Below are 15,014 nucleotides of genomic sequence, written 5' to 3'. Positions count from 1 at the left end.
ATGTTCGTATACTGAGTTGTATCAAGTTTAAGCACTTTCGTGTGGGTTTTTAATTCAGTCCCATAAAATTCCCCTTCTTGATGAATTTTTCCTACCCCACGGGCTTCTGGTGTTACGTTCGTTGGTCCTTTTCCAAATATGCTGCAAGTACTAAAACCACTAAAAGTCTTGGGGTGAAATCGTGAAATGCAAAAATGGGGGGTATGAAATACTTCCAGGCAAGAAAGATCCGCCCCTTCTTTTTATCTATCATAAGGTCGGGTTGGCTCAAGTGGCTCTTGGGTTTGCTCGAGGGTTTACCTAATCTGCATCTTAAGCTCCCTTGTCCTCCAGTTCCTTTGAAGTTACCTGTCATTACCATTTTGCAATTAATTAAACGTTATATTGGGGGGTGAGGGGGTCCGGTTCTTAGACATTGCCTGCGGTACCTGATGACTGATGAGTATTTTAATTTTTTTTCTGATCGAAGAACGCGTTGAATACGTTAGTAACAATAAACAGTTTTTTTTTATAACAAAAAAGTGGTTGTGATTCTCAGACATTGTCGACCTTCAGTGTTCTTTAAATTTCGCCAATCGCTAAAAAAACATTAACTGCAATTTGTATTCCGCTTTGAATCCCAACGGATGTTTATTGCGTTTAAGAAGTTGTAAAATGCAAAACAATTAAAATGTTGTTAACGCCCACATATCCACGTACATGAAATAATGAATAAAGACACACCTTTGTAGCGGAAATTACGTACATTGCAACCGTGCAACATTAATGAACCTGCTATGACATTAAACAGACAGGCAGACATTTCGGCGCGGGCGGGGGTCTATTTGTTTACATAATAATAATATGGGGCGTTAAAGATCTAATGTTAATTACTTTCTATTTTTACTTTGATTGCTTGTGATGGTTCCGCCTTTTGGGATTACATACTTCCTGGTTCTTTCCCGTGATAGGAATTTAAACTTGCTTTTGGAATGATTGGTGGTTTGTTAGTACAAATTGCCCCATTCTCCACTGCAACCAACTTTTTATTGTAATAATTTGTAATGAAAAGGCCATTAGAAGGACGTGGAGCCCGAAATCTTGGCTTTACCTGAATTATTGTAACGAGTATCCCATACATCGAGGCGCCATCAAGTCGATAAAAGATTAGGCACCGGCGATAAGGAATAAAAGCGGATGCGAAGCATTTTTTCCTTGAAACGTGACACGGCTTCTAGATTTTTCAAGAATGTTCCCACATTTTTTGTAAAAACTTTCCGATTGCTATATAAACAAATTTGTTTAATGAGATTTCCAACGCCGATGCCGACGTGATTATTATTAAAGTCCGCGCTCGCATTTGTTTACAAGACTTATAAAATTAATTAATAATTAATGAATAACAGGCATAGTCGTCCACGAATTTCGGTTATGTAGATTTATTATCCCCGAGCTTTTTTTAGGCTCATCAATCGATTGGGTTTGGAATTGTGAATGTGTACATAATATTCATTCCCGGTTGAGTCCCTACGCCCTCTTCTTTCACCTCATTAAAAATCGAGCCCTGTACGTCTATTTTTAAACTTGACTGTGCGAGTTCAGATAACACCTAAAGTTCGGGTTGGCTTTGAATTGTCGAAGAAATATGAGTTAATTGGGATGTGTTCGATTGCTTATTTCGCAGGTTTATTTCCAGGTCAAAGTTTGAAATTGGGTTTCGACATTTCCTGGAAAGTAGGTGAAAACGTGGCTTTTCAGTAGGAACGAACATACCTCGTGTTATAATGGGGTGGCTCCTTCTGTTACCTAGCAACGGTGCAGTTGGGAAAAGTAGGTTCAGCTGCAGGCTTCCTTGTCCTCATTGCGAAAATTTGAATATTATAACCTCACCTGCGAAAGTTGTTTCATAAATTTTAATTAGGACGACCCTTCGATAATCGATTTATGCGCGTTTCCTAATTTGCACTGGCTTCGAGTCGTATTTGAGTGAACGCCAGTTTGGCATTACTTCAATCTTCGATCTTAAGAGTTGCGTTTATTTGGGAAATTGGGCGCGCATTGTTCGTGACCTATTTTTAATGTCGATATTTTCCGTTACAGATGGATTTTCGAGATTTAAAGCGTCTTATCCTGAATGGTGCGACAGCTGTTCTGAGTTATTAGAGACGACGGGAACTTTGCCTCCGGCTGCAGGTCCTGACCCACTACCCCTTATGGGATTACGATCGTTAAGAATCTCAGCACCGCCGCTTCATCGACCACATCGTAGTTGTGACAGCCTCTCTTCGGCAGCAAATAGTTCGACTGATAGTTCTGATACGGATGATAGATGTGACAGCTCTTTAGGTAAGATCACACGACATTCTTTCCAAAGTTCCCATGCTAGGTTTAATTATTTTTTAGTTATTTTCAGAATCAAAGTTTGCTGCTATTTGACAAATATTCTTTCCAAATAAAAATGATTCGTTCTTGGGCTACACCTTCAAAGGTTCCAATATTTGTGATTCTCCATTTTTTTAGAAATCATAAGGCGAGCCATAATGTATAAAAGGAAAGAACGGTCTTTACTTTGGAAAAAATGTTTGTTTTTAACCTTTCTACTCAATCCTTTTTACTTACATATTTATAAGTGACACCCTGTATAAAATTTGTTAAAATTAAAAATGACTATTCTAAGCAGATTTTAAATACTAAATGAATCAATTTCCTGATGATGGAATATTTTGCATGGCAAGCTCTTGAGGACTACTTTTAAAGATTCTAATGACCTCACAAACAACACGAACGGCTCTAAAAATGTTTGAGACTATTAGAGTTCGTAAAAACCTAGAGACTCGTTAACATTTTTGGAAGTTTTTAAATAAAAGGATTAAAATACCTATGAAACTCTTTAAAATACATTTGTTTCCTTAGAAACCATCTGTGAGGTAATGGAAAATTGCGTTTAAACGCTTTTAAACACTCAAGCTCATAAAGCATTTAAAAGATTCTAAAAACCTCTTGAAGACCTACAAAATTTTTGAAGGTTTTTAAAGACTCTCAAAAATTAGGAAGTATTTTTTAAACACTCTTAAAGAGGCTTCTGGAAGACTTTTCGAGGTCGTTAAAGACTTTCAAAGTCCCATCAGCACTTTTACAGTGACTCAGTGTTCTTCAAGACAAGCCCCTTAAGCACCGGTGAAGAAAGAAGGAAGAAGACGTTGAAAGGACTACGGAGTTTCTATGTTGCTATAGGTTGTAAAGAAGAGACAACCCTCTTCAGGCCGTCGTCAATTTGTTGAGATATCCACCTGCGGTTTTCCAGTTCGCGGAGGAGGGATAAACGCGTGTAGTATACAAATATCAGCTACCTGCGGCTGCAACTGAAGGTTCCTGAGACAAATAGCTTTGGGGTAGAGTTCCGGAACGTGAAGTGGTCCAATTGCACACTCGAATCCTTCCTCTGTCTATAAAAAAATCACATCAGAAGTATCATGCGCGATTTTTAGCATGTTTTATTGACTATATTTTTTTGATTTTACGCACCCGATTTAGTACTAGAGAAACAATTTTGGAAATTCTTAATCCGCCCGTTATATAAGGAAGATTTACGGGAAAAGTTCAGAATCTTAAAAAAAATATCCCTTTTCCTACGACGGTCTTAGGACCGTGGACCATCCACACGGGGGTTGGAGGGGGGGGGGGGGGGGGGGGGTAATTCGTGTTGGAATACTCCCCAGACACCTTCCCAAAAACGTTTAGACATGTTATTATTTATACGGTTATTTTTGGGGAATACGTTACGGGGTGGTCCATACCCCCCCCCCTCCGTGAGATGCTTCTTCCCAAAAACGTTTGGATGCCAGTATTCACATGCTCATGTTTTTGGGAAAAGACCTTGTCACCGGGGGGGGGGCGGGCTGGAAGGTATGGAATAGCAACACCCCCACGTATGTATAGGTGTAGCAAAAGAATATACCACTGTCTTAGGTCGTCGTTCACTAGGGGGTATTTATACTCCCCAGAGCCCCCGGTGATATGTTCCTTTCGTTTTGGGAATAACGTTACTGGATGGTCTGGGGGGGTATGGAATACTCCCCCGGTATACATATAATTTTAGCAAAAAAATAAAATCTTCAATATCGCTCTTCCTACAACTGTCTTAGGATCGTCGTACAGTGGGGGGTTTTAGAATACCCCCCCAGACCCCTCGGTGCTAGGGTTCTTCCCAAAAACATTTATGCGTGTTAGTATTTACACGGTTCTTTTTGGGAAAAGACCTAGGTGTAGACAAAAATCTTAAATATCCCGTTCCCTACGGCTGTTTTTCGGGTATGGGTATAGAATATAGACCCCCCCCCCCTTCCCCAAGAAACTACATCCAACATGACCCCAATAAAATATTCGCAACTCTTTTATTTGTTGACATATCGACTTGCGTTTGTTTTATAGACAGAGGGGCGTGCAATTTGGCCATTTGGCTCTTCCGGTTCCTACATATAGTCATGTCAAAAATGACACTGAAGCTCAAAACCCAACTACATTTTTGAATTATACGCACCCAATATAGTAAATGAACAAATTTTAGCAATTTCGGAACTTGGGATTTTCACAGGAAAAGTGAAAATGTGCAAATGTTCTCAGAACCACACGACAATTACGTCCCGTAGTGAAGCGTGTGTGTAGAATCCAAAAATGCTTACAGTCTTCTGGGCCCTGTGTAGGGACCTTAAGGTGATTTTGCTAAGTAAATGTCTAAAAAAATGTTTGTAAATATACCAGGTGTCTGTGATCCAAAAAAGTGGATTTCTAATAATTATAGCAAGATCTCTTAAGGAGATTAAAAAAAAAAGATTTAGAAAATTATTTATATCGACTGAAAAGCTCCCCAAGGATTGCAAGTAGTTTCTAGGGAAGTGTGAAAGATTCCCTGTGGTTTTTTCAAGATCCTAAAAAACATATTTACGAAAATTTCTTACATATTAAATTTGCAGGAAGATGTCTAGCGACCTGTCTAACATTTTTGAATGAACCCCTTGCATATTCTTAAAAATCCCTTGGAGACTTTTTAGAAACCGTTTGAGGTTTTTAAAGGTTGTTAGAGATCATTAAATTCTGGTCGAGAATCATAAAGACTTCTCAAGATTAAAGATTATTAAAACCTAAAGGATTCTCAAAAGTTCTTAAAGAATTATTGTTAAAAACTATAAAGGCTACTAAAAGGTCGTGGAGATCATTAAAACTTTTGGGGAGAAAGCATTCAAGAATGTTCTATCAAATACTTTTAAGGAATAATAAAGACTTGAAGACAAGGGACTCGAATCATTGGTCCATTTCGGTCCGTTAACTTGGCCCCCCCACCGAGAGATTTTATGCTCGTATTATTTTAAAATGAATGCGCTCGTTATGCGCTCATATGCGCCAACGATAATAACTCTTGCGCCATTATCGTTTATTAGAAATCCTAAAAAACATTTGGGGGGAGGGGGACCAAGTGAACGTGTAGCCCCTCCCAGTAGGTATTTTGTCGCTTGTAACTAGGTCACCTGATACATTTGGTTATGCGCTCAATTGCGCCACTTCAATTAAAGCTTGCGCCATTAAGGTTAAAGCGTGACAAATTTTCAAAAAGTGGGGGGGCCAACTTAACGTTTTTTCAAGTTACTACAAAATGAAAAATGTGTGCGATAGGTATTTTCGCACAATTTGTTTGTAAAGTTGATGATGATTTCTCTGAAACGAGACGTTGCATTGAAAATCTCTCCACGGCGTGGAGCTCAAAAAGGGGCCACGAGAAAGTAGTTTTTTTATTTTTTATACCTGTTCAAATATCAACAAAATTAAAACGAAATCGGCGCAAATTTCGGTTTTTCTGGTATATCTTCGAAAGTAATCGGCATTTTCTGGTTTACTTTAAAGTGTGATAATAACTCTTTCATTGCACAGCTTTTCGCTAATTTGACCGTCGTCGTATCTTTTATGGTTTCCGAGATTCCCATGATAGACATCCTTATCTTGGACACTGTATACTATATAGTGTTTCTGAAACACTATAATGGCGCAAAGATTTTTGTTTACGGCGCATTTTAGCGCATGATAAAAGGTACGTTGTAGTAGAAAAAATATGTTAAAAAACGTAACTTTTGAAAACGTTAAGTTAGCCCCCCCCTACTTTTTAAAATTTTTTTATGGCTTAACCGTAATGGCGCTAGCTTTAATTCAAGTGGCGCAATTGAGCGCATAACCAGATGTATCCAGTGGCACAAATACCGGTAGCAAAATGCGTTATGGGGGGTTCCGTTCACTTGGCTCCTCCAAAATATATTTAAGGATAACCAAAAAAACAAGAATGGCGAAAAGATATCTTTTTACTGCGCATTTCAGCGCATACATGAGAGTATAATTTCGTATGAAAAGATGTTAAAAAAAAGTAACTTTTAAAAACCTTAAGTTGGCCCCCCCACTTTTTGAAAATTTGTCACGGCTTAACCGTAATGGCGCTAGCTTTAATTCAAGTGGCGCAATTGAGCGCATAACCAAATGTATCAGGTGACCTAGTTACAAGCGACAAAATACGTACTGAGGGGGCTACGTTCACTTGCCCCCCCCCCCAAATGTTTTTTCGGATTTCTAAAAAACGATAATGGCGCAAGAGTTATTATCGGTGGCGCATATGAGCGCATAACGAGCGCATTCATTTTAAAATAATACGACTATCAAATCTCTCGGTGGGGGGGTCCAAGTTAACGGACCCGGTCCCATTTGTACTTCTTAACTTATTGTAGTTGTCATCTTTAATCGAGTAATTTCCTCACTAATCGACGAAATTCAGGACTTTATTCGTTTATTTACAATAATAGGGAATATAAAAAATGAACCATCATCCTTACGCTTAAATTTTTAAGTATTGCGTTAAATTCTGAAATTTAAACAATTACTGGCAGCAGATGTTTACAAAATAAACAAGCGTTTCACGATACAATTTGTTTTTGCAAATTCATAATAACGCATTTGAGTGGTTTATTTTGTCGAAGCAAAGGAATGGGCGTGTGGGCCGTTCTGACATTTGAAATACCTACGTAGGTAACTCCAAACACAACATAATCCTTTTTAGGAAAATAAGGGAAAGGTAAACAAGACTGTATTTATCAGCGCACCTGCCTCTTTTTCCTACTTTGCCTTAATAATTATGTAAATGGAAAATGTTGAAATGGAAAAGAGAAACACGTGCTTGGTACCCACATTTAATTAGGAGTGTGGGAGCAAACACGGTAAGTGTGACGTCAAGGGGTTGCCATGACTCATTCCATCCTTTAGAAGGTAACATTTCAAAAGACGAAATACGAAAGCTTTTGAATTTTAAATAGGTTATAAATTGAAAAGTTTTTCGAAATAGAATAACAACAAGTATTGTTCACTGAATAAATTAAATGCATTTCTTTTGACGGCCTGTCTAAGCGAGTGTGTTTTTTCTCCGACAGGTTTAGAAGACGACAAAGAGTTTCCTGTTGAAATTTTGCCCTACTTGTTTTTGGGGAACGCTGCGAATAGTGAAGACAGCCAAGCGCTTGCTAGGCATAGTATACAGGTATGTAGGAAAAATTGAAAATATGAAAGCATATGAATACTAATAGCTAGGGTGCATAATCCTCTCAGAGAGGAGTTCCAATTAAAGTTAACATAAAAGAATACAAATACTCTTACTCGAACATTTTGTTCGCGTTTCAAAGGTGGAATCGCCCATATAAAAAGACATAGGGAATAGAAGGTATTTTTAATTTAGAGAGAGCCTTCATACCTCCCATCATTTTTGACGGTAGGGATTTTTGTTTCAGTACGTTCTGAATGTAACGCCCGATCTTCCCAACGTATTCGAGGACCTCGGAAGTATAAAGTACATGCAAATTCCAATAACGGATCATTGGTCCCAAAATCTGGCTAGTCATTTTCCGCAGGCGATCGAATTTATAGGTAAGTAGGTAGGGTTTACACCAATTGAGGTCTCGTCGTGTATTTATGTTGGGTTCATTATAAATTGCGTGGGCGAAGTTGCCTTGCTCTATCTCTGTGTAGGGGGTTGTACCGCCGTCGCCATCCGCCAACGCAATAATCAATAAGTTCGTACAAGAAGAGAGAGACGGTCTGTACAGTTTAAAGGCACAAACCGCTTCCGTTTCATTTTATCCACCCGCACTCCGCGTTTCATTCAGTAGATATGAATGGGGTAGATCTAGGTCAACGGGGGCCTACTCCATTCACAGTCGGCAACTGTTTATGTAAATTCGCGAATCGAATTGACTATTTTTTTCGTGGAATTTTTGAAATGGAAATCTTTAACGTGCAAATCGCGCGTCCGAATTGTTTCGTGACATTGCAATTGCCCCCATTCAGGTTTCATTAAGCAAGTCGATATTTGGCAGCCCATACTCCCCCTACCATGTTTTGTTAGGTCGCAAAATTGGGTTTACAAAGTAGAGCAGAGGATTATTCCAAATGAAACAAGACGACCCTTTGCTTTTCAATCTTGATTATTGCAAGAGGCCTTCGGTCGATGTGCCATAAATTTTGCAGACGCATTAAATTTTTGATAGGTGCATGAATTCATTGACATTTATCAAAAATTCCATTTAGTTTGCGAGCCATCGGGTACATTTCTCGGGGGATTTTACCGCTAACCTTTATCTCATTGCGTTGAATTTATGGAAGTAGTTTTGAGTTTGCCATTTCGAGAATAAACTTGAGTGAACTTTCGCTATTTGCTAATGCCACAAAAAATACATTGTCTCAAAATCCCTTTTTAATTTAGGTTCACACGGCAAGAGAGGACTAAAATAATCCTTGATACTGACAAAGTTGTATGAGGGATTTTGGAAGAGTATAAAAATTGGAGAAATCGAAAATTAGAACAAAACAAAATTATGATATAGTAAAAACAAATTTTCCAGATACTGAAAATGGTAATTGGTGCAATTTTGAAAGCCTATACCTATGGGACAAATTTTCCATTGTGCGCGGGTGCACCATCCTGTTGTGAACCAACAGATTCCAAGTTTTGTTCTTTTTTTTTTTGCTTTTTTTACGAACCATACACAAAAATAAAGTTGCTGATTTCTCTGAAACGAAACGTTGTATTGAAAATCTCACAACAGTCTTGTGGAGCTCAATCAGTGGCAATGAGAAAGTGGTTTTAATTTTTTTGTTCAAATAACATCACAAAAATAATAAAAACAAAACTGACAAATTTTGGTTTTTTTGGCATATCTTCGGAATTTGGGACCTTGCGCAACTTGTCCCTAATGAAACCTTCGTATCTTCTATAGTTTCCGAGATCCCCATGATAGGACATCTTTATCTTGGACATGTGTGTATAAAAAATTCCAAGGTTTATTAGATTATACACTGTGTTCCAAATAAGCGTGTCTATCATGGCGATTTCCGAAACCATAGAAGCTACGACGACGGTTAAATTAGAGAAAAGATGCGCAATTAAACAGTTATTAATCTTTCTGTGAATATACAGGGTGGCTCACTGAAAACAGTCAACGCCAATATTGGCCCCTTAATGACAGTTTCGTCAGAAACGCTCGAACACGTCAATTTCAGTTTTGAGGGGGGACCCCTATTTACATAACTTCAACTCTGAGAAGGGGGTGAATTTTTCCCAAAAATTTTAAATGGAAAAGGGTGGCAAACGTTATATAGTTCAATACGCATGTTTATTCTGTTTTCAGCACTGTTTTTATTTTTCAAATTCGATCAGTAGTTCCAGAGAAAACTCGATTTAAATGGATTGGCAGAGCCAACTACGTAACGGTAAGAATTATTCGAAAATAATGAAAACCAGGTGTCAAATTCTTGACAGAATAGCTTCCTAGCTGAAACCAAAAATTGCCAACATATGTTCTAAATTTCGTTAAAATTGTTCCATAAATAAGAAAGTTGCATTTCTGCGCATGCGCAACACGATTTTTGCGCATGCATTTTGTTTTCTTTTATTAGGAGGACCTACCATCCAAATTTCGTTTTAATTGTTCCATAAATAAGAAAATTGCATTTCTGCGCATGCGCAACACGATTTTTGCGCATGAATTTTGTTTGCTTTTATTAAAGGGACTTACCATAAAATTTCGTTTAAATTGCTTCAGAAACAAGATCGTTGCGTTTTGCACATATGCAACACAATTTTTTGACTTTGACAATTTTTTTCTCCGTTTTTTGATAATATAACCCGGCCCAATTTTTTGTAGTTTGTACACAGGAAAATAAGGTCTTCCAAATAATAGAATAAAAATTTTAGGTTGCTATTTGAAAAAAAAAGTTCGATGCCGTTACGGCGCTCCAAAATTTTTTTTCAAAAATCCGGCCCGTTATTTTTCTGTTCGGTATGCCTAAACATATATACAAAATTTCAACAAAATCCGTCGAGCCGTTTTCTCAGAAAATTGCCAACAAACGTACGTACGTACGTACGTACATACAGACGGAAAAAAATTTTATTCTTTAAAAGTTGCTTAAAATAGTCTAAAACGTCGACATTTGATGAAATTTTGAAATGTTCAAAAAACGGCTATCGCAATAGCTACCTAGCACATGCTAGGAAGCTAAAAATTTAGTTATCACTTTAGTGTTTGAAATGACCACCACCAACTTCCATACAATAATAAAGATTTAGTTCAAAATGGCGTCCAAGATGGTGTCGTTTGTTTTGTAACATTTGTAAAAATTGGGAAACTGATAGAAATGGGCGCAAAATGGGCCCCTGCTGGTCTTTGTTACTAAACGATTTCTTTAGAGACAGATCCTTATTACATCTGCTTCTTTGTAATAGTGCGAAATATACCCACTGTAGCGAAGACCTATACGATGAAAAGGGAGAATCAATATGTTGGTTCTTTTTTGAGCCGAATTCAATTTCTTGTCATCTTTTTCGTCTTACAATAGTCTAACGACAGTTAACACAACCCTAACTACATTCTCACAACAATCAAGCACACCAAAAAAATTGACAAATGATAAAACAATAAAAAAACGGCAATTACTAATTAAAATGCGGTGATTGGTCCGTAAGGACCTATCTAGTTTACCTACTAAAAAATTTAGAAACAAACAAGTATTTGACTGTGATGCTGGCAACACTGCAACAGTTTTTTTTTCATTTTATGTGCAATTTATGTAAGTAAAAATTTTCCTTTAATTACAGATGAAGCAAGATCTCACAAGAAAGGTGTGTTAGTTCACTGTTTAGCCGGAGTATCCCGTTCCGTTACAATAACAGTAGCATATTTAATGTACAAGTGCTCGCTCAACCTAAACGATGCCTTCAATCTAGTGAGAGCTCGAAAATCTAACATCGCTCCCAACTTTCATTTCATGGAACAGCTCCACAACTTCGAAAGAGAATTAAAACTGGACGTTTCGTCGCAAAGTCCCAGCAGCCTCATGGAGCAGATACGTAGGGAACAGCACGACGTACGAAAGGTCGAGGAGAACAGATCTAGACAGTGTCCGAATTGTCGACTGCGCGACGATTGCAAGTGCAGGCAACATACGGAATTTTTAAGCCCCCTGGCCCATATAGGGGTCAGTCCGGATTCGGGTATCGAATTCGATCGTTGGTCTTCCAGTGCGACGCCAGGCGAATGAGATAACAAGGGGGGGTCTCAGTGGCACTTTTAAACAATGTTCGGTCTATTATCAGACCAATAATAGTGTTACTGTTATCTCCCCATTTAAATCTAGCAATTATCCTTTTTCCAACTCGTAAAAATATTTTTTGTCAGTATTATTATTTTTATTTCTAATTTTTCACCTAAATTGTTCACATTGTTACATTCAAAGTTAGATATTAAGTAGGTACTCTTTCTGTTTACTATTCTGTGATTTTTCTCAGTGATGGATATCTAATTATTTGAAATTACCCCTCCCAAGCCGACGGGAATGATTTCGAAATAATTAGGTAACGATCACGGAGAGTTAATAATAGGAAAACATTTATCGAAAAACTTTCCTTCAATTTGCTCTTTATACTAGTGAATTGCGATCTGGTACTTGACAGAAAATGGATAACATAGTATGTATATTTCTCACGCAATCTAGTCGAAAAGTACATAGTCTGTCATAATTTGTAACGCGGAATAACTTAAAAAAGTTATATTATAAGAAGAAATTTAAATACACAAAGTGTATGGAATCAATATTTTTGGAATGTATCCATAGGTGGATGTTAACCATATTTTGAATGAAAATATGGATGTAAATAATTTGTAGTATTAATCTCCAAGCATGGGTGTATTATTAAACCCATTCCATTTTGTGTTCTCTTACATTTATAATGAAAAATAAGCGTAAATGTGGATTTGTTTGGAATTAATATCGGTGCCATATTTTATTATCTCGTTAATTAGATAATACTTGCCATTTAATGACTCGTTAGAAGCATTTTTTAACAATTTTTCATATCACGTACCTATCAAGTTTGCCATTAGTATAGGCGTGTTTGTTTATTCAGTTTAAATCCATCGATGAGCTGTCAATTAATTGTGAATGGATAGATGAGGTGCTGAATCTAAACGAATACACCTTTTTTTTATACAAAATTTTGTAATCGCAGTGGCAGCCTTGATAAGTCTGATATTCGGTAGGGGGGAAAAAAATGCAAATATCATTGGGGAAAAGTGATTTTTGCAAGCTCTTTCGATTTTAAGAAAATATATTTAATAGACTTAAGTAATGTAAACAATCAGTTGTTAACAATTTATGTGTGTAATAAAAAAAGTAATGTGTTTGTCATAAATATTTCAGACAGTAGGGTTGTGGTTCTGTTACTCAAAACTATGAAGCGAGCTTCCTTTGGCAGTTACTCTGGAAAATTTTATGGCACTAACATGTTATTGAAATAAGACTTTTTCATAGTTCAGTAAAATGCTATTTAAGAAAATGTACCTATATATATACACTGTTATTTATAAATAACATAGTATTTATTATTGTTATACAGGGTGTTAACAAAAAGTATCACATTGGAAATGATCGTTGATAACATCTTATGTTAGATAAATGTAAATGTATTTTTTATTATTGCCCGTCTAACAAATGTAACATTCCCAGTGCATTAATTTTTTAATATTTCTACAAGCACACATATTCTTCCATTTATTGTTTATGAGAGTATGATGTATATTGTTTGTAATCTTTTCATATCTTATGTATAAAGTTATTTTGTATATCACTTCTTACAAATTAAATTTCTCTATAATACTATTATAATTTCGATAAATAAATAATGTTAAATGTGATCGCAATTCATCAACCCAAATTTTGTACATATTGGGCAATCGGTTTGATTGTAGGGTGTTGATTTGTGTAGACTCTGGAAAAAAAATTTCTTTGTTAGCTTCGGTCTGTTTTTGTATTAAATTGTGGGACATTTTTGAATGAATTGGCCAGTGTACAATGCTTCTCAATTCTGGTAGAGGACATTTTTTTAAAATTCGAACTTTTATTGTAGTTTTAATTTAGTTAAAATTATAAACCTTTTATGTTTTTTAATCACTCATCACTAGGTTTGTAAAGAATGTCTGTTCTCGTACGATTTCCAAATTTGTTTCTAAAATAGGGACTGGGATTTTCTTGCCCTTGGTAGAAATCTCCTCTAAAGACGGGCGAGTTCTAAGGAAGGAAGCAACGGCATAGGATAAGGATATATGGGCAGTCCCAGAGGAGATGCTGGAAAAGTACTGTTCTTTATTATGACAGTTGTGGACTAAAAAAATGCTTATCCGATCTGCAGGTGAGCACTTTCCAAGGAGTTACAGGTGAGAGAAGAGTTAAAGGACAAAAACTAGGAAACAATTCATGTCTAAGGCTAGGTACCTGGAATGTAAGAACAATGAAAAGAAAAGGAAAACTAGAAAATATAGTGAGTCAAATGAAGATACAAATTGGACAAACTATTGGTTATGAGCATTGATTAAGTGCTTATTCGATGGTATGAGCAAAGTTAGGTGGCCAGGAGAAGGAGAGTGACACAGGAGATTAGAAAAGAGAGCAGAAGTGGCAATTTTGTTCAAAAATAAGGACAGGTAAGAACAATATTGATGGGAGATTGGAACAGTGTAATGGGAAAGATAAGACTAAGAAGTGGTAGATGACTGAATTGGGGAAGAAACATTAAAGAGGCGAAAAGGGACAAACTTGTTGAATTTTGTCATTGTATTTTGTGAAGTGCAATATCTATGGATAGCTAATACTTGGTTTGAACATCACAAACTGAGACTACATGAAAAAGTTCAGGAGATAGGGAAAAGCAACCTACCAAACTGCGACGTGAAGGTAGAATGGTGCAACATCAAATGTTTTGAAAGAAGAGATGGTAAAAGAAAGAAATATCAATCAAATATGTGACAAGGCTAAATATCAGTTGTGTTAAAGATAGAGGAAATGGGTAAACAAGGGTGTATGGAGGAAATGTACAAAACGACAAAGACACTAATAAGAAGAAAACTAAACCAGTAAGTAAAAAAGACATAAACATGGTGGTGGTGGTAAAAAGTGATACACGGTGTCCATTTTTCACGTGCCACTATGGGGATCTCACTTATCTTAAGAGATAGAAAGTTGGTTGGGGGCAAAGTTGCCAATTTTCGTGCTGAATAAAAATCTGAAAAGAAATTTGAAATATCTTCAATAGTTTTTAAGATATCGCAAAAAAACGAAAATTTCTGATTTTCGTTTTTAATTCTTTTTATGATAAACTAATCGTAGTAGACATTTCTAATTAACACATTATTCGGACACTTTAATGGAGATTTCAAATATGGCATCCTGTTTTTAATAACTTTCAAGATGAGGGAGAAACACGTGGCAACTTTAGTTTTTCTTATGGGCGCCATTTTGAGATACGTCTTTTTTCTCTACAACGATATATCACACATGGTATCACATTTTTCCTGAAAATATAATTTTTAATTTTTTGAGAAGAGTGCTTTGGAAAAAGAAAACGTTCTTTTGTTGTGAACAACATTATTCTGTATAGCGTGAAAAATGTTTTTGGTCTT

At 36.6% G+C, this 15,014-nt stretch overlaps 1 protein-coding gene across 1 annotated transcript; it reads left to right on the top strand.

The window, feature by feature from the left end:
• The first annotated feature begins 2,042 nt into the window (after window positions 1-2,042).
• LOC116161379 (dual specificity protein phosphatase Mpk3-like) lies at window positions 2,043-13,215 on the top strand. Its single transcript, XM_031474711.1, has 4 exons — window positions 2,043-2,325; window positions 7,440-7,546; window positions 7,794-7,929; window positions 11,159-13,215. The coding sequence occupies exons 1-4, from the start codon at window positions 2,058-2,060 to the stop codon at window positions 11,599-11,601; spliced, it is 954 nt and encodes a 317-aa protein (XP_031330571.1). The 5' UTR covers window positions 2,043-2,057; the 3' UTR covers window positions 11,602-13,215.
• The last annotated feature ends 1,799 nt before the right edge of the window (window positions 13,216-15,014 follow it).

This window comes from Photinus pyralis, unplaced genomic scaffold, assembly GCF_008802855.1.
Source record: "Photinus pyralis isolate 1611_PpyrPB1 unplaced genomic scaffold, Ppyr1.3 Ppyr1.4_LG10, whole genome shotgun sequence".
Lineage (NCBI taxonomy): Eukaryota > Metazoa > Arthropoda > Insecta > Coleoptera > Lampyridae > Photinus > Photinus pyralis.
This window is presented reverse-complemented; position numbering and strand designations above follow the sequence as displayed.